Source organism: Bubalus bubalis, chromosome 14 (assembly GCF_019923935.1).
Source record: "Bubalus bubalis isolate 160015118507 breed Murrah chromosome 14, NDDB_SH_1, whole genome shotgun sequence".
Taxonomy (NCBI): Eukaryota; Metazoa; Chordata; class Mammalia; order Artiodactyla; family Bovidae; genus Bubalus; species Bubalus bubalis.
Genome location: NC_059170.1, coordinates 49,203,009 through 49,227,206, shown reverse-complemented (window position 1 = coordinate 49,227,206; position 24,198 = coordinate 49,203,009). Strand labels below are relative to the sequence as shown.

The 24,198-nt window shown below is 41.3% G+C and overlaps 1 protein-coding gene across 17 annotated transcripts in view; it reads right to left on the bottom strand.

Moving 5' to 3' along the window:
- Window positions 1-24,198, bottom strand: part of SVIL (supervillin) — a 253,158-nt gene that overhangs the window by 71,213 nt on the left and 157,747 nt on the right. For 14 of the 17 annotated variants that reach the window (XM_025264270.3, XM_044928044.2, XM_044928045.2 and 11 more), the window contains 4 exons: window positions 18,314-18,371; window positions 18,047-18,198; window positions 14,348-15,023; window positions 1,617-1,697 (listed from right to left, as the gene is read on the bottom strand). In XM_025264270.3, the coding sequence (XP_025120055.1) occupies window positions 1,617-1,697; window positions 14,348-15,023; window positions 18,047-18,198; window positions 18,314-18,321 (917 nt within the window). In that variant the 5' untranslated portion in view covers window positions 18,322-18,371. The remainder of the gene's footprint in view (window positions 1-1,616; window positions 1,698-14,347; window positions 15,024-18,046; window positions 18,199-18,313; window positions 18,372-24,198) is intronic. The other 3 variants (XM_044928054.2, XM_044928055.2, XM_044928056.2) reach the window with 1 other exon arrangement.

The following is a 24,198-nucleotide window of genomic DNA, read 5'->3' as shown; positions in this document are numbered from 1 at the left end:
TCAAGCATTTAAGAGTCACAAATATTTCCATGCCATGCAGACAACATTCATTCATTCAGAAAACACATAACCAGTTAAGACATCATCACTTCCAGCAACTCCAGCACTAAGAGGGATGTCAGGAAAAAAAAGATTTTTGTTGAAAGAATGCACTGAACATGTTCTCCTCACTGGAATGGTCATTAGGCCATCCGTTAAAAACCAATCCAAAAAGAGAGGGCTCTGGTTGTTTCTAGAGCTATTTAAATAGCCGAGAGCAAAACTGAAATCCACTGGAAAAGCTACCAACCTTTTCTTATTACTGTGGAAGCAAAGTAGCCAAGACCTCTGGCTGAGGGGCCCAGGAGACCTCTTTTCAAAGCCTCAGTCAGCCAGTTTGAGCTGTGTGGTCTCAGATAACCTACCTGCCTCAGCTGCTTCATCTTTCAAATGGAAATAATAGTAACAAGATGTAATGTGATGCTTGCCAAGTATGCAGTTTAGCACTTAGCAAAGGGTAAACATTCAACAGTGCAAACTAGTTGTTTTTACTTTTTTTTTTAATACCACATAGTGAGGAAGGACAAACCATTCAAACTGCTTATGAATGGACTCTGGACTGCGGATAATCGTTAAAAAATAAAGGATGCTTTTGAAGTGGGAGAAGTGATTTCTCGGGGAATGAACGTAAAACCTTTATTTGCTTAAGATTAGTCAGCAAAAATAATTGCTTGTGATATTCATTTTCTAGAAGGGAATTTTTCCTTAGATGACAAAGGCATCCTACTAAGTTTGAAATAAACACCTACGTGTCTTTCAACATAAGATGCAGGATATGTATATTTCATTAAAGAAAAGTCAAAGACACACATAAAAGGCAGTTACTGTGAACCATTCGGGGGAAGAGAAAAGCATTCTGAGTTGTTATTTTTCCCAGAGACTAGCGAGTGTTGGAGGTTTTCATATTTATAAGCTTTGTTAATTTGTTCAAGTTCTCCTGCGGAATGTGTCCTTGTCATCGGAGACAATCTGAATGTTGTCCTCAGCCAAGAACAAAGTGACTGTTAGAAACTCGATATATGGGTGCTTTGTCCTGCCAATGACTTACTCATTCTTAACTCCTTCTGTCTCTCCCTGCCCCCAACCTTAAAAATGAAGCAAGATGGGGTTTTGTCTGCTTTGAAATCCAGATGCCCTATACGTAGCTGTGGAAATTAACAACTGGTTGAGAGACAGGCAACATGGAAAGGAGGAGGCTGTAAGGCCAGGACAGGGGAGCTGATGATAAGATGGGACCCTGGGTAGGTTAGCCTGGTTCAAGGGAGCAGCCCAGAGACGCTGGTTATGTGCTCACTAACGCTCCCTCCTGGCAGCATGTGAGTGGTGAGAAAGGAGAAAAGCCCGAGATGGAGTCAAAAGATTTTTCAAAAGAGAAGCAAAGGGGAACAGTATGAGCAGCCATTAGGGCAGTAGAAGGAGAAAAAGGAATGATTAGAAAGCAACTTCCAGCAGCCCCCTTTTGAACACGTTATTTTCAAATGCCCTGCCACCAAAAAGAGGGTAAAGGCGAGTTAGTTTCGGTGACGTGCGGAACAGGGACACACGCACTAAACACGAGCTGACAGCTTGGGAGGTACCTGGACGGCCAGTTGATAAGTGAAGGTGTGTCCCCTTCGGAATCTTTCTGGAGAAACCACTCATGTTTGGGTTTCCCGGTACTATTTTGTACAAAAAACAAAACTTCAGGTAAAGCCTATGAAAACGTCAACACATACACAGACGTCATTATCATCATTTAAAACCCTCAAGGCTGACTTTTCTTAAGAAAGGAATAATGCTGGCTTTTGAAAATGTCTAAGCATGTTTTGCCATAGGGTTTCTATTTGGTGCACGGAATGTCCAAGATGTTCATTTATTACAGATATCAAGATAGAACCAATACATCTGAAGCCACCAAATAAAGTGTTTTGTGGGATCATTTGGAAATATCAAGAGTCTGCTACAGTCATATTCTGCCTATAAATACCAGACAATTCTCTTGTAGGAGGTTGAATTAAAAATACAAATTATCATCTGTAAGTTCTGTAAAGGTACATTGGTAAATAGCCAAATATAAAAATAGTGTCCATGCAAAACAATACATATGAATAAAAAAAGAAATTCCATAAGATCATATCTTTAATTGCTAGTCTACATTTTTCTTTTACATTTATCACTGAATAATGCAACCAACAGTTACCAAGTACTAATACAAGTCCATTTGATAAATGTTTATTGAGTTCTGACTATGTACAAAACACTGAGCTGGGGCCTGAGAAGTAGCCAAGGTAAATTAGGCATCACGCCAGCCATCAAAAACTAACAGTGTGTTGGGCAAGATAACACAGGATTGACACATTCATTCTTCAACACACAATCAAATATAATGCAAGGTTGAATATGACAAAGTCGTAATGTCAGGTTGAAGATATCTTACCAAAAAATCAGTGGCAAGCAAAATCTTGCCATCAGTATATAAAGCAAGACACAGGAGGACTACCCAAATCATTGACCTGCATGCTGTTACAAAACAGAAAAAGAAGCATGGGAACTCTACATGCTAGTTAAAATGTTTACCAGCTCAAAATCTTACCAGCCTACCTGTGAGAGTCCTTCAATACCAGACTGGAAACACAGATCAAAGACATTTCCCAAAGAACAGAATAATAATTAAAACGAAATTCTCTTAGTTTCTAAAAATCATTTTAATTTGGGTTTTGTTTCAAACTCCCAGGCAAGAACCTGTTGGCCATCCCTACTGTGCATTCTGTTGTGACCACTGCAATCTGTCACACTTAGGCATGGATCCCTGTTCTCCAGTCTGTCTATACCCTCATCTATGACCCACCTTTCTGTCTCTAGTATTATAGCCATTGAGCCCATGGCAAATAAAAAACTCAGATTATGGAAAGACATTTTTATTTCCAATGATAAAGGATCTAATTTCCCAGCATTTATTTAAACATAGGAATAGTTCTGCATATTGTCTGCAGTTTAGAAAGGAGGCAATCAGTATAGCTTGGGATAGAGAGAGGACAATGGATACTTGGTTTTGAAAATCATCAGTTAATAACTCATATGCCTACCTCACAGTTATTTTAAGGCCCAGATGCTTTTTGTACAATAGAATGAGTTGCAAACTCTGACATATGCCGTACAACTTTCTGAATATAATCTTCATTAATCAGAATAAAACTTGGTCAATAGAACCCTAAAAAATTATCAGGCCAGTTATAAGTAAACAGGTTCTAGGGATGTAATGTATGACATGGCAAATACAATTAACAGTGCTGTATGATATATATGAGTTCTCATTACAAGCAAAAAAATATTTTTTCTATATCTTTGATTTTTTATCTATACAAAATGATAGATATTCACTAAACTCTTTCTCCCTGGACTCGTCCACCCCCACAGCTACATGGGCTGGCTGCCTTTCATTCCATAGGTCTCTGCTCAACTATTATTAGAGACACTTTCCTAAGCATTTCGTATCAAATAGCAACCTCAATCTCTTCCTTTTTTAAGTTTTTTATTTTTTTCTTGAAGTATGGATGATTTATCATGTTGGATTAATTTCTGCCGTACAGCAAAGTGACTCAGATATACACATATATATTCTTTTTCATATTCTTTTCCATTATAGTTTATCATGGGACATTGAATGTAGTTCCCTGTGCTATACAGTAGGACTTGGCTGTTGACTCATTCTCTACATAGAATAGTTTGTATCTTTTAACTCCAAACTCCTGGTTCTTCTCTTCCCTTCCTCCCCCTCCTTGGCAACCACAAATCTGTTCTCCATGTTTGTGCCAATCTCTTCTGTTTGATTAGAAGCATGCCTTGGGTCCTAAAATGATGAATTGAAGTACAGCATTGGGACTTCCCTGATGGTCCAGTGGTTAAGAATCAGCCTTGCAATGCAAGGGAACTAAGATCCCATATGCCATGGAGCAACTAAGCCCATGTGCTGTAACTGCTGAGCCTGTGTGCTCTGGGGCCCTCGCGACACAACTCGAGTCCCTGCGCTGCAAAGAAAGATTCTGAATGAGGCGATGAAGATACCAAGTGCCACAACTAAGACCTGACACAACCGGGAAAAAAAAAAAAAAAAGCGCAGCACTGATCTGGGAAATTCACAGGCACCCGAAAGTGTGGAACATAATGGAAGTTAGGGACCAAGTTTCCCACCATGGGAGCCTGCAGGGTGCCCAAGAGAGGCCCAGACTCAGATGAAAAGCTACATCATTTCATGCAAGTACAAAATGTATTTCTGGGGCCCAGCAGGTACTGTTTTTTTAAGATGTAATAACAGTAGGTGAGCATTTTAAAACATGAAAAAAATAAAGAGATCACATCTGGATAGTGGCAATGAAACCCTGGGTTCTTTCGTATTTTTTAAATCTTGCATGGATAATGTTGTTTTATGTCCCTTAACATTATGCTTAACTATTTTTAATAATTAAGACTTGGTTAAAAAATTAACAGTGGGAAGGATTAGTTTCATATGAACATAATGACTTCAATAGATGATACTACCAGCCTATGAGAGCTAAGTGAGGCCCTTGCAAAGTCAAGAATCAACGCTGGTGGCCAGAGATACAGCAGTGACGGAAACCTTCTCTCTCTCGACAGGGGGAATGGTTATACATTTCCCCAAACTCACTGGCCTGCGTCCTTAAAATACTATGTGCATCCTGATGTAAATTATATCTCAATTTAAACCTATATCACCGCTGGGACAGAGAAGAGACTTGTGGTTGCCAACAGGGAGGTGGGGGAGGGAAGGATTGGGAGTTTGGCATCAGCAAAAGCAAACTATTATATATAGAGAGTGGATAAACAACAAGGTCCTACTATACAGCACAGGGAACTGTATTCAATATCCTGAGATAAACCATAATGAAAAAGAATATGAAGAAGAATGTATGTGTGTGTGTGTGTGTGTGTGTGTGTATAACTGAGCAAGTTTTATAGCAGAAATTAACACAACACTATAAATCAACTCTATTTCAATAAATTTTTTTAAAAAGCCTCACTGTTGGACCATCGAGTAAAGACTTTCTGAGTAATCAAAATGTAGAAATAGAGTCTTTTGGGGGCAAAGTTAAGTCACTCAGTTGTGTCTGACTCTGCGATGCCATGGACTATAGCCTATCAGGCTCCTCCGTCCAGGGGATTTTCCAGGCAACAGTACTGGATTGGGTTGCCATTTCCTTCTCCAGAGGGTCTTCCCGACCCAGGGATCGAACTCAGGTCTCCCGCATTGTAAGCAGATGCTTTACCATCTGAGCCACCCAGGAAGAACTTTTTTGGGGCAGGAGCAAGATAAACATGGGATAAACTTTATCCCAGTTTCCCTCAGGGCTAATCTCAGCGCTGAAGGCCTAAATGCTGCAAGGCTGGCTGATGGACCAGAGAGTCAGAGGGAACAGCTGAGTCTGGAGAAGGGATTGGAGGGATCTTCAAAGGGGATCCGTGTCTCCTACTTGACTTCTAATGAAGTAACCAAAGTAAGGTAGGAACCTGACTGCCTTGGTTGTGGGACCAGCCTAGAATCAGCCTTTTGGGGCTGGAGACTTGAGTTCAAAAGGCCCCCAGAGCAGCCAGCGACTTTTTGGTTCATGTTTCACAATCCCCACTCACAGCTGAACGGTATTTACAAGCACATGGACTCAAGACCATGTACAAGGACTCCAAGCCCAGACAAAATGGAAAGAACCCTGAAGTACAAACAAGGGCTGCTCCAAGTATACGCTGCTGATTGGGGTCACTGGTCCACAGTGAGATTAAAGGCTTGGACCAGAATGTAAACAATGGTCTCTGAGCCTGCTGTGTAGGTCAGTGACCCCTTCTTCCCATCACAACTTTCTTGAGGAAGGTAAAGACCCATGGCCTACATTCCTTGCAAGTCCCTTATACATTGAGGGCTGATACTGAGTTTGCAGACTGGCTATTTCAAGCAGCACTGCTATCGTTTTTTGACACTTCATGAAGACATGGAAAACAGCAGAACATTCGCTCAGAAATAACTGATGGAGGAGGCCCTTGGTATGTGTTAGATGAAGGGAAGGAGTTGGGAAAATGACTGAGATGCTGTATCTATTCTTCCTGCAAGACTTCTACAAAAGTAATGCTATCACCAAGATCATCCTTATCAATCTTATGGATTGGCTTAATATCAGATTCATGGTGCCATATTTGGGGAAATCCTGACAAAACTGCTAACATCCTTATCTGGGTGTGTCAGCTTTGTTGTAGGATACTGGGCATCTAGATGTCCCTCTTCCTGAGACATGAGGCACAGGTGAAGCTGCATTTGTGAGACACCTCATTTGGTACATGAGGTCTTTCTCCCTTTTCCCCCTTTTGGCAGATAAACTTAGGGCTCCCTGTGGCAAGTCAAGTTTCAGCTTTATAGCCATACTGGGAAAAGGACAATCTGATACAGAGAACAGACTGGTTTGGGAGTCCAGCAGCACAGAATATGTAAGACACTCCAAAAATGACTCTGGTTTCTATTAAGACAGGGAGAAAGGTATACAAACTTGGCAAGGGAAGATGCAAAGGTGACTCTCTGAAAGTATTCTTATCGGTCAAGAGCTCAGTGAGAATGAGACCCCAAGATGTGACCTGACCGCTGGAGAACACAAGCGGACTAGTGCTACCTGTGTTATTGACAATTCACATTCATTAATGTCCTCCAGGATTGGAACAGCCATCTTGGCAGTCATATAAAGAACTTATTGTCAACTAAAACTCCTAGGTCTGCTTCACATGAACTGCTATTAAATCAAGTTTCTCCAATCCTGAATTTATACACTGATTTTTTTCCCCCCTTCTAAATACAGGACTGACTTTGTTAAATTTCATCTTGTTAGCTTCCTACCATTATTCCAGGTACAGGCGCTCTCTTGCCTCCATGTTCCCGTAGTCTCTTCCTTCTTTCTCTCTTTCCCCCATCCCCTCTAATCTCTTCTCTCTCAATCCCTCCCCCTCTTCCTTTTCTTTTTTTTCCTACCATCAAATTTATTTACAATCCCTCCTCCAGAAATTGGTATCTCCCAGATCACCAAATGCCAAATAGGACCAAGTTAAGAACCATGGCCAATGTGGAATCAAGACTTCATCACCTCACGTGTAGGTAACTGCAACCACCTCTTCAGTGGCCTCCCTGACTGGAATCAATTCTCCTTCAGCCAAATCCCCCACACTCCTCCAAACTATTCTTTCTGAAGTACATAACCAAGCATGCTTGCTGTCAAATCCTTTGGGCACTTCCCATCGTACTGTCCACCAGGAGAAGGCCAAATTCCTTGTCATAAGTTGCCCCATGGTTGGTCACCACCTGACTATCTCAACTCATCCCATCCCCTTCCTTCTAGGTCACCTGGAGCGGCCACCTCTCCATGTCTAGCAAACTCACCACATCCTTAAGGACTTAGTTCAACTACGGCCACTTCTCCAAGGAGGAAAGATGAACAACTTATCTTGGTATTCCCATGGCACCTAACTTTGGGCTCTATAATCTTATTTACCTGACTGTGTTGTGGTTAACTCACACACTTAAAAATAACATGCCCACCCAGAAACACAGTGCCTGGCACAAGATAGCTTTCTTGAATGAATAGCTAAACTACTTCAGAGCTGAAATTAACCCATGAATCAAGACCTCTCAGGTTTGGGTGGATGGACAGATGCCTACTGAGTTTGAGTTTTCCCCCACCCTGACTACAAGTTTTCATTTTGTTTATGGGGATGAGGTTTTTAAATACCTTATGTAAATCCACATAAATGTTTTCTATAATATCCCCAATCTTATATCCTAAAGTTTCTAGCCTTCAAAGGGCAAAAACAGCTACCTCTTTTTTCTACTATGATGGAAAATAGAACTGACATTAATAACAAGAGCAACGTGTCATGGAAAGAACTCTGATGGATTCAGAGACCTTGAATGACTGACCAGACCGTGGACTCAGCTATATGGTCCTAATCCAGTTACTTAAAGTCTTTCATCTTCAGGGCTTTTCATGTATAAAATAGAGTTTTAAACTAAATAACCTCCCAGCTTATTTCTGATTTTAAGAATTTAGCATTCTTTAACACAGTATCTATTCTGTGGGGTCCTGGGGTGAGCCAGCTCTCTATTGGGCAGTGGCTACCTCCCCAGGAGAGGGCTACAGGGTTACCTGTGAAAGAGATGGTGACCTTGAGTGTAAGAAAACTTTTTTTTTTTATGATGTGGCAACTGGAGAATTATATCACCAGGAAATAAGAACTCACCCTAAGTTGTCATGGAAAGGAGTTGCTCTGGGTTTGTATCCCTAAGTATCTAATAAAATGACATGCTTTGACTCCTCACAACCCCTAAGAGTTAATGGACGAAAAAGTGATTCCTGCCACTGAAATAAAGTCAAATCCAGCACAGTAAAATTGGTTTCACCCTGTGGGTGTCTAGCTCTAATTATGTAACAGCTCCTAATTATAAAACATGATTCAGCTTAAGAAGAATAGCTATTAACACCAGCATCTCATTCAAATTAACAGTTTATTTGCTGAAAGTTGCTTGTTTGGAAAAACTGTTAATGATTGCTTTGCACATTCACACGGGTGTATGAATGTGCAAAGCCACAAGCACAGAGGCAAAATACTGTATTTTAAAATCTATCAGACATTTGAATTTTTTGGACATACCAGCTCGTATTTTCGGTGACATCATCTTATTTTGTTCAGTGGATAGAAATGGACATTTGACAGCGAAAATAGAATAAAATGAAGAAGAAAAAAAAAAAAAGGCAGTGAATTAACCGTAAAAACAGCCCAAAGCTAGAAGAACAAGACAAGAGTGATGTCTGGGGAGACAGGAAGGTGAAAGCAATCCTGTGCCAATACAAACACACACGTGAGAAGTATCCAGCAGTCTCTTTAGAGAGTAGATCTTCAGAGATCTCTGTTCCCACGACATTCTGCCCCAATGTAGACTCTGTGTTAGGAAACTTCCTGCCATGGCAGAGACAGAAGCTGACCCAGGAATGCCAATGGTCAAGAGGCAGTTGCCTCACTCAGCATCTCGCCAATTAACTAAAACAATGAGCTCCAGGCTCTGGAGACGGTTTTTAGATGCAAACCTCTCTCTGGGAGATGCGCAAACGATCAGAAATAAAGGATAAAAACTCTTGAGAAGCCACGTGCACCCTAATGTTCATAGCAGCACTATTCACTATAGTTGAGACATGGAAACAGCCTAAGTGTCCATCAACAGATGATGGATAAAGAAGATGTGATGTGTACATACACAATGGAATATTCCTCAACCTTAAAAAAGAATGAATATCGCCATTCGCAGCAACATGGATGGACCTAGAGAGATTATAATACTACGTGAAGTACATCATAAAGACAAATACCATAAGGCACCACTTATATGTGGAATCTAAAATACGACAGAAATAAACATATCTATGAAACAGGAAGAGACTCACAGACAGAGAGAACACACTTGCGGTTGTCAAGGGGGAAAGGTGGGGGAGAGATGGATTGGCAGTTTGGGATTAGCAGATGCAGATGATTATATACAGGATGGATAAGCAACAAGGTCCTACAGTACAGCACAGGGAACTATGCAATATCCTTGATAAACCGTAATGGAAAAGAACATGAAAAAGACTTCAGTGTACAGCAGAAATTAACTATACTTCAGTAAAATTTAAAACAAAACAAAACCTTTTATTTGTTTGTTTATTTTGGCTGCAGCACAGGGCTTGTGGGCTCTTAGTTCCCTGACCAGGGATTGAACCCCGGCTCCCGGCAGTGAAAGAACAGAATCCTAACCATTGAACCATCAGGGAATTCCCAAAACAAAACAGTTTTGAATTAAAACAGAAAAATAAAAAAAGAAAGGGTAGGACTGCATCATAATCCTGCTTCCTTCCTGGATGGCCAGAGTCTGCATGTCACAGTGTTGCAGAAATGGTTCATTCTGGAGGGGGCCATGGCCTACTGTGCGGCCAGTGTGCAGCTCTGAGGAAGCCCCGTTCAAACCATCATTCACCAATGGCGGCCACCCCCGATCAAAGGTCAGCGTCAGCGCTGCATGAAACCCCCACCATCAGTCTTCTGGCATAAATGATAGTTTGCTAAGTGGGAAAAGGAGTGGCGGGGATCCCATGAGAATAATAATAATAATAAAACCCCAGGGTTCTCTAGAGCGGATCACCACTAGAAAATTAGGTGTGCTTCTCTTCTTTCCAGTTCCTGTAGGGAAATACACATGCTCAGGAGAAGGGCAGGTGCGGGACTTGGTGTGGGGGGCGGGGTTTCTGCACTCACAGAATTAACCCAGATGGTGCACTTTATTGTTTGTGACATTAAGAGATGCACCAAATAGCAAACTGACAAGAGCTTTGGATTTAAGATTTTTAATGGAGCTCAGACTTTAAAATTTTAAATAACACAGAGGCTCCCAATACCTTGAAATTTTATTCTAAAATTCACAGTGGCCAAATTAACAAAGAATGGTTCATTTCAGTTGTACCATCTATTTGGAAAACACAATTCTTGAAATTCCAAATTTACAGAATTTGGTAGGACAAGGGAATGGTGGTTGGCATGTGATTTATTCTCTATTACCAATATAGCATATATAGAGATAAATATGTAAAAATATAGTGTGTGTATATATATACACACACACACACACACACATACTGCTGTTACTATGTATGTTCTTAGTTTGCTAAAGAACAATATTTTCATATGAATTCCTGGACAACTGACAGGATTTCTGAACTAAAGACTCTGTTACTATCATACATACACACACATATATAACATGCATACATACATACACATACATACATATCTTCTCTATCATATAAATGGATCATTGTGAAAGTGAAAGTGGAAAAAAAAGAAAGTGAAAGTGAAAGTCGCTCAGTCGTGTCCAACTCTTTGCGACCCCATAGACTATACAGTCCATGAAGTTCTCTAGGCCAGAATACTGGAGTGGGTAGCCTTTCTCTTCTTCAGGGGATCTTCCCAACCCAGGGATCAAACCCAGGTCTCCTGCATTGCAGGCAGATTCTTTACCAACTGAGCTACCAGGGAAGCCCAAGAATACTGGAGTGGGTAGCCTACCCCTTCTCCAGGGGATCTTCCCAACCCAGGAATTGAACTGGAGTCCCCTGCATTGTAGGTGGATTCTTTACCAACTGAGCTATTAAAATAAACTAATCACTCAGCTAAATATTGCCCTAAAAACTGTTACTGACCTTATAATGCTTAAAAACACTATAGTACAAGAACTAATGATTATTCTGTTTGTACATATATTTGCATTAGCATATATGAGAACATATAAAAAACTATGCATTCAATATCTGGCTCACATTTGAATTTTTAGGACACTGTGTGAAGTCTTTGGATGCTATTGTCATGAGTGATGTATTCCAATATAATTAATGAAACAAACAGCAGCCTCTTCCTAGCAAGCACAAAATGAAATGATGGAGCAGGAGTGACAATTCAGAGATAAATAATCCCAAAACCGCCTAATTCAGAGATTCACAGGGATGAAAGAGTAAAGCATAACAGAGAGAAAAAGATTCCATTTCAGTGATAGGACAAATCCAGTATGCTATTCAACTGTTTTGCCATTTGTAGATATTTTTCTAGTCATTTCTTAATATTCTAAACTTCTCTGTCACATATTTCCAGGTCAGATACCATCTTATTTTCACTTACAGTTACTGGGTCACCAAGAGTTCTCTGTTGTTTTAATCCACAAAGTATTTTTTGGCTCTCTTCTCCCCGAATGGAAGTCAGACAACAATGACTCCCTGACACCTGAATTTCCTGGCTTTAGAGAAAGGACTACCAGCAGAATGTTAATCCACTTAAATCCATCTTTAAAAGCTGAACAAATGAAGTCAGTGTGGACTAAATCCCAATGCTATTTTAACATCATACCTGTCACACATTACATTCCTTGCTTTTTAATGTAAACACATCTCTGGTTTTTTCCTTCTCTATATGAAATGATTTGTGTTTCTCGGCCTGCAAATTTGTATGTCTTGAGTGGATTCAAAAAACAAGGCATGTGCTTCCTTGCAAACTCCTTTACAATTTCCTAATTCCTTTAAGCCTTTCTTCTGTGAAAGAAAGGCACTGTCAAGCAGAGGCTAGGTGTATGAACACTCCCAGGTAACATGCCTCGTCAAATAACCAGGAGGGGACTTCCCTGGTGGGCCAGTAGTTAAGACTCGCCTGCCATTACAGGGGACGTAGGTTTGATCCCTGGTCCAGGAAGATTCCATGTGCTGTAGGGTCTGCAGCCCGGGCACCACAACTACTGAGCCCGTGAGCCCTACAGCCCGTGCTCTGCACGGAGAAGACTGAGCACCTCAACTAGAGAGCAGACCCCACTCTCTGCAGAGAGAAATCCCACACACAGCACTGAAGACCTAGCGCAGCCAAAAACTTAAACAACAACAAAACCTATAAGGAAGTGGGCTCTTAAGATTTTAAGTGATATATATATTTGAATATTGAGATTTTTACAGAACTATCACGTATCCTATCATTTTACCTGGGATACTCTGCACAGTTTTTATTATTATAACTGCTTCAAAAATCTTGTTGAGAACTGATGATATGTGATGTAGATGGGTAACCCAAACACCGCGATGATAAACAGTTTTCATGATATGGCAATCAAAAATTGGATTCCTTGTTATTTTTTAAACCATGTAACCCACACAACTCGAACTTTCTTTCTAATTTGTGATGTTAGGTTCCTTTGTCCTGCTCACATAGCTCGCCAAGAGTTTGCTTTGATAGAGTATAACTAACCCAAGAACATTATTTTTACTACGAAATGCAAATTTCCCAAAACAAAAGAATATGACTATAACATATGTTTGAAAATACGAGACAGTAAGTCCCTAAACTTTGAGCAGTTTAGTCTGAAGGATGAACAAAGGCCCTCAAAATACAATCAGGATCCATACTATTGAATTCTCTTAGAAGCTGCTGCTGCTAAGTCACTTCAGTCGTGTCCGACTCTGTGCGACTCTGTGGGACTCCACCAGGTTCCCCCGTCCCTGGGATTCTCCAGGCAAGAACACTGGAGTGGGTTGCCATTTCTTTCTCTAATGCAGGAAAGTGAAAAGTGAGAGTGAAGTCGATCTGTCGTGTCTGACTCTTAGCGACCCGATGGACTGCAGCCTACCAGGCTCCTCCATCCATGGGATTTTCCAGGCAAGAGTACTGGAGTGGGGTGCCATCGCCTTCTCCTCTCTTAGAAGCTAGTATCTCTCAATATTCTAGTGTAGGTGTCAAGCCAGTAGCGGCCAGTCTTGGAGTCAATACACTTCAATAACTGAAATAGTCTGTTTTAGATGTAAGACTGCCACGTGAAGATGGCCATATTTACTTTGTCCCAATGTGGAATAAACAGCAGTATTTTCCATCATGTTTTCTTTTCTTTTTTTTTTTTTCTAGAATAAATTTGCCTGATCTCAGGGTCTTATTCCCCTCAATTCACCTGCAAACCTAATGTTTATTTGAACTGAAAAAATACATTTAGGAGTCTGCCTAGACAATTAGTCTAAACCATGAAGTAGGAGATTTATGTAAATTGCATCCTAATTGTTCAGCACACTTTTTAGATTTAAATATCTAAACTGAACTCAAATTTAAACTTAGATATTTAAATTGAGAGAGAAACATATATCCTCTTCGGGCATCTGACTTTATGATTTTATCCATTCTCTGATTTTCCATTTGCTGACTCTGTGACACAGCAATTTCTCCTACTGGTGGATCTTTTCAATGAGGTGCTTTGATACATAGCAGTATCCTTAGCATGCTGATATACTTATGTAACATATGTTATAGTCATATTCGGTATATATTGGGCATACTTCACATAACCTAAATTGAGACCCAGTGAAAATTGGTTAGTGGTGCCCTTCCGCTTTGTGACTTTAAATGACAGCAACAAGTCTTGGGTATGATCACAGGAAAATGAAGGAAAAGACACTTGTTAAAGGCAGATGAGAAATAGAAGAAAGATCTTGAAAATGTGTCGCCATAACACCTGTTCAGTTTATTCTTTTAAAAAAGAACAAACCAAGAACTAAATTGATAAATTTAAGACTGGGAAGCTTTCTGCTTTGGTAGAACCTGTGTTGACATTGTGAAAATGAAAAAAAATCATCAATATCATTATTTCTGTAGTTAGCCCAGAACTTTGCAGAGCACCGAGGACCCCAAATCTCAGACACAGAAGCGACAGAGGGGACGTAGGTGACGGTGGGTCAGCACTTACCTGGCTCGAGCCTCCGCAGGGAGTGGCAGGTCACTGGTGGAGTGGCTTGGGGAGGCCGGCTGCCCAGGCGATGGACTGGGCAGGCTGTGCACTGGCTTTGGAGACCTTGGCACTTCACCGAGGGCAGAGTCTCGCCCAGAGAATGAGAAGGAAGAGGAGACCTCCCCTGCAAGGGGCAGGTCTCGGGCCAGCCCAGTGGCACTGGGCTCTTGACCGCGTCTTTGGTTTTCTGCGTTGAGCAGCACCTCTGTGTCGGAAACACCGTCGCTCCGGTGCAGGCCATAGTCCTTGGACTCAGCCACGCAGGTCCTGAGCCCCGAGAGCTCAGTCCTGGAGTAGGACGAGCCGGAGTCTCTGCTGGACTCGGCCGATCGCTCGCTTCTTCCCCCCCTTTTCTCCGCAGCCTCAGGGTCCTTTCTGGACCTGCTGTATCGAGATGGAGTTTCAGAGTCCGCTTCCGGATCCAGGGTGAGCCCATACTTTTCTGCCAGCTGCCGTCTTCTCTCTGCTTTGTACCTGGCGATTCTTTCGGCTTTGGACTCGAGGCTCTGGGTGTCCATGATGCCTGAACTGTAGGGGGAGTCAGCATGGATGCCTGAGGTTTCTGTGCACTGTTTGGATCGAGTCTGCTTTTCTAGTGAAGAATCTGAAGTTTCTTCTTCTTCATTTGATCGACCTACAAGAAGATCACATATACAGAATTCAATCAAAGACATACATTTATTCTACTCTGCTATGTACACAACACACTGAGTGGCCAGGCTGTGAAGAACAAATTTCTCACCTCCTTGAGGTTGCCTACAATGATTTACCTGGGAGGCTGAAGAAGTCTGAGGTCTGCAGGGAAATACATTAAGGGCTGAGATGCTCTGTGCGCCGCACAAGCCATGTCAGGCATGGCCTCGGCTTAAAGCTCAACCTTGACAGTCTTCACTGCTGCTCAGTGTCATTTCCCCTTATTCATCTACTTTTCTGCTTTTGAGTTTAATATTTCATGTGTGAGGCCAGAGGATGTGTTCAGAGTCCTCTAGAAAGGATAACAGATATTTGAACTGCTGTAATTTGACAAGTGACAGAGTGTGGTCTCTCAGCATCTGATAGTAACTATGATAATAACGGGCCATGTCACTGTCCGCCAGGTACTGGTGGTGCTCTCTGTTAACAGAAGTGGCTTTTTCCAATTACACTATGCATGTGTGACGTAGAAAAGATCTACAATGAAAACACAGGAAACTTAGCCCCCAAGTCACCAATAATCACTAATCTATAATCATCAGTAATAAATAAATGCATAATTTGCTAAACTTTCCTATATACTCTTTCTAGTCAGTGATGGTTTTCTATATAACTCATATTTTATATAAACCTAATGTTCTACATAAAACATTTCCCTGCTTGCAAATCTTATTTTGAAGATATCATTTTTTAAGACTTTATACTATTCTATCCAACAGGCATTTTAGAATCAATTTAAGCCATCTCATATTTCTAGGCATTTAAGTTGATTCTAACTTTTAATCCATCTTATTTTCTGATTACAATGACAAAAGATAGTTGCGTAAAAGTAGAATTGCTTTATCAGTAGGTACCTCATTTTAAGATACTTGCTATATTGTCAAATTAATTTCTATAAAGTTTGCATCAGTTTACAATGAAACCTGAAATTTATGTTCTCTCAGAAACACTGCTAATTAAAAAAAAAATCACCTTTGAAAATGTGAAAAAGAATGTGTATATATGTATAAATGAATCACTTTGCTGTACAGCAGAAATTACCTCAACACTGTAAATCAGCTATATGTAAATAAAAATAAAGAAAGCATACTTGTAATATATAAAACTATAAATGAGAATATCAAATAATCATATAATTTATTATCTATCTGTATCTGTTGTACTTCATTTTACACCACTATTTTGGATTTATATAAATAGTTCCATATCTAAAAATGTTTGTTATGATGTGATGTTTCTCCAAAAAATTAAAAATTGCCCTAGATTACCAGGATAAAAAGGATGCATGCATTTTTCAGTTATTTAGTAGCCATTATCTTTTTCTCCTCTAGAATATCTGGTCAAATTTGTTGCTCTATATTCTTTTGATTCATAGTATCATTTTAATCAATTTATGTAAAATTTTATAGGTATATGAGTTCTTTATATTTTTCATGAATATTTCCAAACTTAATTTTTTGTGAATTCTATTGAAGATTGTCTTTGAAACACAGATGTTCATTATGTAGTCAAATCAATTGACCTGGTCACTGGTGATTTCAACCACTATTTCTGTGTTTTGGAAGTCCATTTCCATTCAACTGGACCTAAAGATTCATTTTTGCTTCCATATTCTTAATTATTCTCTTATAATTAATGATGTGAGTCACTGAATCTTATTTTTGTGTTGAGTAGGAAGTGAGGATCGGATATTGTCTCTCCCCACTGCCATCCCATTTTTCCCAAGACAAGTTTGTTAAATAATTCTTCCTGACTAACATGATGCTTACATGATCATATGATACATTTTATATACAGTAGGATTTATTTATGGCCATATATTTTGGTACTCTGGCTGTTCTTGATTCATCATGTGTGTAATGAGGAAAAAAAATCTTAGTTCTCTAGTTTTCTGGCCATAGAAAACCAGAAACTGTAGAGACAAGCAAACTGATCACATTATGAAGGGAGACTAGCAACTCCCTCTGAAGAAGAAACTAGAAGACGCTGGCTATTAAAAGCAGTAGCACAGAGCAGCAGAACCTGGGATGCAGACAGGAAGAGCAGCCCCGTATATGCCATCCTCTCCTAAGGACACGTGGGATATCTGATACTCATACCGACATCTGAGAAACCACAGAAAAACTAAGTCATGTTTGACATGCTATTTAACAAGAAATAAATATACGATGCATTTAAAATTACACCTATTCAAATAATTTAAAGAGGATATTTGTTGCATAAACACAGAGTGAGACCCCCTCTCGCAAACTTATATGCGCTGGGCATCAGGGCATTCTGTTTAAACTTATTACATATAAGAGATGGCTGTCTTATTCAGCCCTTTCCCAAACAAACCTGAGGATCTCTGACAGCTGGGGCCCTGAGGAGATGGAGAGAAAGAGCCAGTACCTGCCCCTGGTGGGGCCCAGGCTGGGGTGGGGGAGAAATGACTGGTCATCAATTACTCAACAGTGGGGTCCTTTCTTCTTGTGACACCAGGGGACCACACCTGGGAGGCATGGTGGAGCTGACGTGGGTGTTGCTGCTGGTTTTAACAAACACATAGCTTAAAAAACATTACAATCTGCACAGTTCACTTGTTGCAACATCTCCTTTTCCAGGAGTGCTGGATAGAAAATGCTGATGATAGGGAATTCCTGGTGGTCCAGTGGTTGAGAACCAGCCTGCCAATACAGGGGACATGGGTTCAATCCCTGGTCCAGGCACTAAGATTCTACATGCTGTGGGGCAACTAAGTCCATGTGCCACAACTACTGAGCCTTCACGCCTTGAGCCTGTGCTCCACAACAGCAGAAGCCACTGCAAAGAGAAGCCTGCCCACAGAAACTAGAGCGGCCCCCGCTCACCACAATTAGGGAGAACCTGAGAAGCCACGTAGACCCAGCACAGCCAAAAATAAATAAAGTTAAAAAAATTTTTTTTTTTAAAGGTTGATGAGAGGCCTGCAGGCCACAAGCTCACCAATGTGCGGGCTGGCCGGGTCTGTGGCACGCGTGTATCTGGGCGTGTCCTCCTCCAGCAGGCGATGAGTCACCAAGCCCGTGCAGCTCTGCAAGAGGATGGGCTGCGTGTCGGTTTCAATTCCTTCTAAGCGCCGCGCAATTCTTTCTTTTCTGCACAAGACACCAACAGAGGCAGAGTGAGTCAGGGGCATCGGTTTCTCCGGGAACACTGGCTACTGCTCAGCAAATTCTTCTCCCTCTTCATTAAGTACAATGAACATCTTACCTTTTCATTTCTAAAAATTCTTTCCTCTTTGGTTCAAAGATTTTTCTTAATTCTGCAACTAAAAGAAGACAAAAAAGAAGAAGATCTGGTATTTAGTTGTCATGCATTCATTTTATTCATTCATTCACACATCTATCTTTGGAACTCTGTTTATGGCTCCCTTGCAGCAGTGATGTACAAAACGGACATAGTTCTTGCAGACTGTGTAATAACAGGGGAGGTAGGTGCCAAAGGAGTAGGTATGTACGCAGACAGAGACACAAATACACACTCACACGTACATGTCACAGGTTGGTCTAAGAAGTAATACCATGAGAACAAGAGATGGAAAAAAGAAGTGAGCTCTATTTTACCCAGGAGAACCAGAGGAGGCCTCACCAGTTTCTCTTTAGGTTTTTCTCTAGTCAGCAGAAAGGTCACACTATCTGGTTTTTAGTTTTATATAGTATTTTAAACTTTCCATCCTGCAAAACTTCAAACATTTGCAAAAGTAGAGACTGGAGGACTATGAGTGCCATGTGCCACCAGCAGGTTATACCACGCAAGAGCTCACAGCAGTCTGGCGTCACCCATCACTGAACCTGTAAAGATCTGCAACCTCCTTCCTGCTTGGGTTTCTAAGGTTACGTAATGTGGTACACCATCTCCAATACAGTTTAGATTAGCCTAGTTCCTGTGCCGCCCCTTCCAAGCTTTCACTGGGAGGAAATGTCAACATGTTTCCTTGCTGGAATTTAGGTGGATGGTAGAAAGGTGATGACCCTCACTCCTCCGGACAACACTGGATGATCAGACAAACATTTTGCTGATCTTGGGAGGGCCTCATATAACACTGACCACGAGGATATTTTTATTGAGAGGCCACAGGTTTCTGTGGAAATGACCAAATTTGGTAGAGAAATTCTTCTTGCCTCCTCCTCAATCCCGTGAATTCACAAGGGTTCCTCTGAGCTTTTCCTGCTGATGTCCCAGGAAGAGAGGAGTGGTGATAGGCCCGGGGCCCATGAAACATCTGCAAGGCTGAGTCAAAGCAGAAGCTCAGAAGAAGGGATATAAACGCTTGGGATTTAATTTGCAACTGCTTCAATTTCCACTTGAAAATTGGAACTTCAATTTCCATTTTTTTAAGTAGCTATTTTTATTTTTGGCCACATTTCGTGGCTTGCACGATCTTAGTTCCCTGATCAGGGATTGAACCTATGCCCTTAGCATTGAAAGCATGGAGTCCTAACCACAGGACTGCCAGGAAATTCCCTAAGTGGTTCTTTTTAGGAAGGAGTCAAAACCATACATGTGCATGCACACATGACTTTTAAATTGTCCTTTGATTGTGTTCAGAGATACCAGCCATGTTTTTATTTATTAATTTATTTTTAAATGACAGCTACCTTAACAGTGGGCTGGACTGACATTTTAACAAGGATAGTTGGCTTCACAGGTATCTCTGTCACCAGTGGCCTTCCCGGGAGTAGCTAAGAGCAAATGCTCGCAAGTAGAAGACCAGGGTCCAGTGACAACGGTACGTCCTGCCTTTGGAGGAAGTGTGGCTTATCACTGCTTCCCAGTTAACAAATGAGCTCTCACGAGATGGTGGTGATAACACTTTCATGGCTGGTAGCACAGATTCTGGAGATATTTTCAAGGACAAGTATCAATGAATTATTTAAAACCCAAAGTGGAAAACAGAGCTCTATTTTTCATAAAACTGCTCCAGAAACAGTTGACACCAAATTCCAAGGACTCTGGGAGGTTTGTCTTAAACCTGTGCCCCAAACCCATAACTGAGAAATGGAGCGTATGAATAGAGTCCGAGTGGTACAATGACATGTTGCCTTTTCTCCTGAATTATTTCAACTAGGTAGATTACAGTCTGAAAGTGTGTGTGCAGCTCAGTCATGTCCGACTCTCTGCAACCCCATAGACTATATAGCCTGTAAGGCTCCTCTGTCCATGGGGTTTCCCAGGCAAGAATACTGGAGTGGGCTGCCATTTTCCTCTCCAGGGGACCTTCCCAACCCACGGATGAAGCCAGGTTCCTGCCTTGACAGGCGGATTCTTTACCACTGAACTACCTGGGAAGCCAAATGTGTGTATCCCCCTTACCAATTCATATGTTAAAATTCTAACCCCCAAAGTGATGGTATTAGGAGGTGGGACTTTAGGGAGGGATTAGGCCCTGTGCCCATGAATGGGGCTGGCCCTTTAATAAAGAAGCCCCACAGAGCTCCCAAGGGCTTCCCTGGTGGCTCAGACAGTAAAGAGTCTACCTGTGATGCAGGAGACCTGGGTTCAATCCCTGGGTTGGGAAGATTCCCTGGAGAAGTAAATGGCGACCCACTCCAGTATTCTTGCCTGGAGAATTCCATGGACAGAGGAGCCTAGTGGGCTATAGTACATGGGGGTGCAAAGAGTTAGACACGACTGAGCAACTGACACTTTCACCACTTTTTCACAGAGCTCCTGCACCCCATCCACCACATGAGGATGCTATGAGAAGTTGGCCATCTGCAACTAGCAAGAGGGCACTCACCAGAACCTGACCATGCTGTTGGCCTGATCCTGGACTTCTAGTCCCCAGAACAGTGAGCAATAAACTTCTGCTGTTTATAAACCATCTGAATGAAGTAAGCCAGAACAAGCATAAAAAATAAGAATGCGATGCATTCGGAGAGGCACACGATGTCCACTCTGAAAAATTAAGTTGACTTTTCTGGTCCTCACTTGCGACTGAAAATCATTTTTATCTCATTAAAACTTGAACATTTTCTATAGAAGTTGTGCACCTGAAAACATTTAAAGAAAATCCAGCAGTACAGTGAAAAAGATAAGCAACACGCTCCATCTTGACATTATTTTCCATAATCCAGAAGGAAAGGTCAACTCATGGGGAGTTGACACACGTGTAACATAATCACTATAGTATATCTATTCCACAGATAACACTTAGATTGTGTAAAAGAGAATGACTTTTTATTTGTCTATGTATGTTTCTGGTTGTTATTTTGTTTCTTTCATTTTGCTGGTTTAAAAAAATTTTTTATTTACATATAGTTGATACACGAGGCTGTGTTAATGTCTGCTGTACAGCGAACATATACATATATTCTTTTTTATATCCTTTTCCATTATAGCTTATCACAGGATATTGAATACAGTTCCCTGTGCTATACAGTAGGACCTTGTTGTTTATCCATCCTATATATAACAGTTTGCATCTGCAATGGCAACCCACTCCAGTACTCTTGCCTGGAAAATCCCATGGACGGAGGAGCCTGGTAGGCTGCAGTCCATGAGGTTGCTAAGAGTCAGACACGACTGAGCGACTGCACTTTCACTTTTCACTTTCATGCATTGGAGAAGGAAATGGCAACCCACTCCAGTGTTCTTGCCTGGAGAATCCCAGGGACGGGGGAGCCCGGTGGGCTGTTGTCTATGGGGTTGCACAGAATCGGACACGACTGAAGCGACTTAGCAGCAGCAGCAGCAATCCCCAAAGTGGAGAAACAGTGGAAACAGTGTCAGACTTTATTTTTTGGGGCTCCAAAATCACTGCAGATGGTGACTGCAGCCATGAAATTAAAAGACGCTTACTCCTTGGAAGGAAAGTCATGACCAATCTAGATAGCATATTCAAAAGCAGAGACATTACTTTGCCAACAAAGGTCCATCTAGTCAAGGCTATGGTTTTTCCTGTGGTCATGTATGGATGTGAGAGTTGGACTGTGAAGAAGGCTGAGCGCCAAAGAATTGATGCTTTTGAACTGTGGTGTTGGAGAAGACTCTTGAGAGTCCCTTGGACTGCAAGGAGATCCAACCAGTCCATTCTGAAGGAGATCAGCCCTGGGATTTCTTTGGAAGGAATGATGCTAAAGCTGAAAGTCCAGTACTTTGGCCACCTCATGGGAAGAGTTGACTCCTTGGAAAAGACTCTGATGCTGGGAGGGATTGGGGGCAGGAGGAGAAGGGGACGACAGAGGATGAGATGGCTGGATGGCATCACTGACTTGATGGACATGAGTCTGAGTGAACTCCGGGAGTTGGTGATGGACAGGGAGGCCTGGCATGCTGCAATTCATGGGGTCGCAAAGAGTCAGACACGACTGAGTGACTGAAGTGAACTGAACTGAATCCCCAAAGTCCAGTCCTTCCCTCCCCTTCACCTCCTCCCACTTGGTAATCAGAAGTCTGTTTTCTATGTTCGTGAATCGGTTGCTGTTTCATAGGTTAGCTCATTTGTGCCATGTTTGAGATTCCATGTACAAGTTGTATCACATGGTATTCGTCTTTCTCTTTCTGATGTACTTCACTTAGTATGATAATTTCTAGTTGCACTGAATGATGTTTTATTTGAACTGCGAATGCAATTCCAAAGGAAAAAAACTTCAGATGAGCACTTGTAGTACTCCCCACGCCCACTGAATTTTGGTCAGGTATATTCTAAAGCACTGTAAAAATAAAAAGCTAGTAAGAAAGCATGGAAGTCGCCCCTACTGTGGAAACACATGGTCACTTCATGTCTTTTGTACAGAGTCCACAGACTGCTCTATCACTGCTCCATCTTCTGACTGCCGGCCCTGAACATAGTTTATTACTATTTATGATCTCCCAAAAGAAGGTTTCCTTCCTTTAAAATTTTTATATAATTTCAGTCTCAGAGAAAAATTAAGACATTTTCCATTTGTAAACATTTGTTACTATACTTATTTTTACCCCCCTTTTCTATCTCCATATGTATATTTACATGTAAATATATACGAAAATATGCATATATTTATGTGTATATACACAGGGATATAGCACTTCCCAGGTGGTAAAGAACCTGCCCGTCAATGCAGGAGATGAGTTGGAACCCTGGGTTGAGAAGACCCCCTGGAGAAGGGCATGGCAACCCACTCCAGTATTCTTGCCTGGAAAATCCCATGAACAGAGGGGCCTGGTGGGCTACAGTCCACGGGGTTGCAAAGAGTCGGACACGACTAAGCAACTGAGCACTGTGAGCACGAATGCACACACATTCTCATATTCACATATTAATTTTTCTGAACCATTTAAGAGTAAGTTGCAGCCTGATGCTCCTTTTAACTCTAAATCCTTCAGTGTCTCTTTCCTAAAAACAAGGGATTTTGAAAAATTAGATTCAAATGCCATAATTCAATTGATGGTATGCTGTGTCATATGTATATAACTAATACATGGTTCAGAAAATAGCAATATTCGTCATCATAAATCCAGATAGAAACTAGCACAGCTGGTCTAACTTCTGTTGCAATAAATTTTCAAGTGCACTGAGACTTGTATGTACACTAAATTATCCCTTGCTAAAATCCCTGTGATTTTAGTCTGCTGCCCTTGTCTAAGAAATATGGATTCTATGACTCTATTTCTTCAGCAGTTTCTGACGGGACTTGCATTGGTCATTTTCCAAGTAAGGCAATTTAAGAGGATTTGACATCAGGGGCTATAATACTTTATAAAACTATTTAATTGCCTCATATACTTTGTAATAACGTATAATAGCAATATGCAGGGTAATTTGGTCTGTTAGGTGCTTTTCTTGGGAAGCATGGTTTCTTCAATTAGCTCTGAGAACAGGCTTTCTGGTAAAGTTATTGTTGATTTCAGTCCCCCAAGTCTGAATACAGTAGAATCTTCCAAAGAAATATAAGTAGTGGGGGGACTGCCAAGAACAACTCTCCCCCTGCCTGCATTTGATACCACGGGCCAGGTCCAGAATATTCTGTATGCTGATCTTTCTTCCCCAGGAGTAATCCACTTTAACTTTTACACTTGGATGGCAGCCACTAATACAAAGACCAGCAGCTTATAAAAGAAAATCATTACAAACCTAGAGGAAAGAGGGGGAGGTGTGATGGCTATCAGAAGGG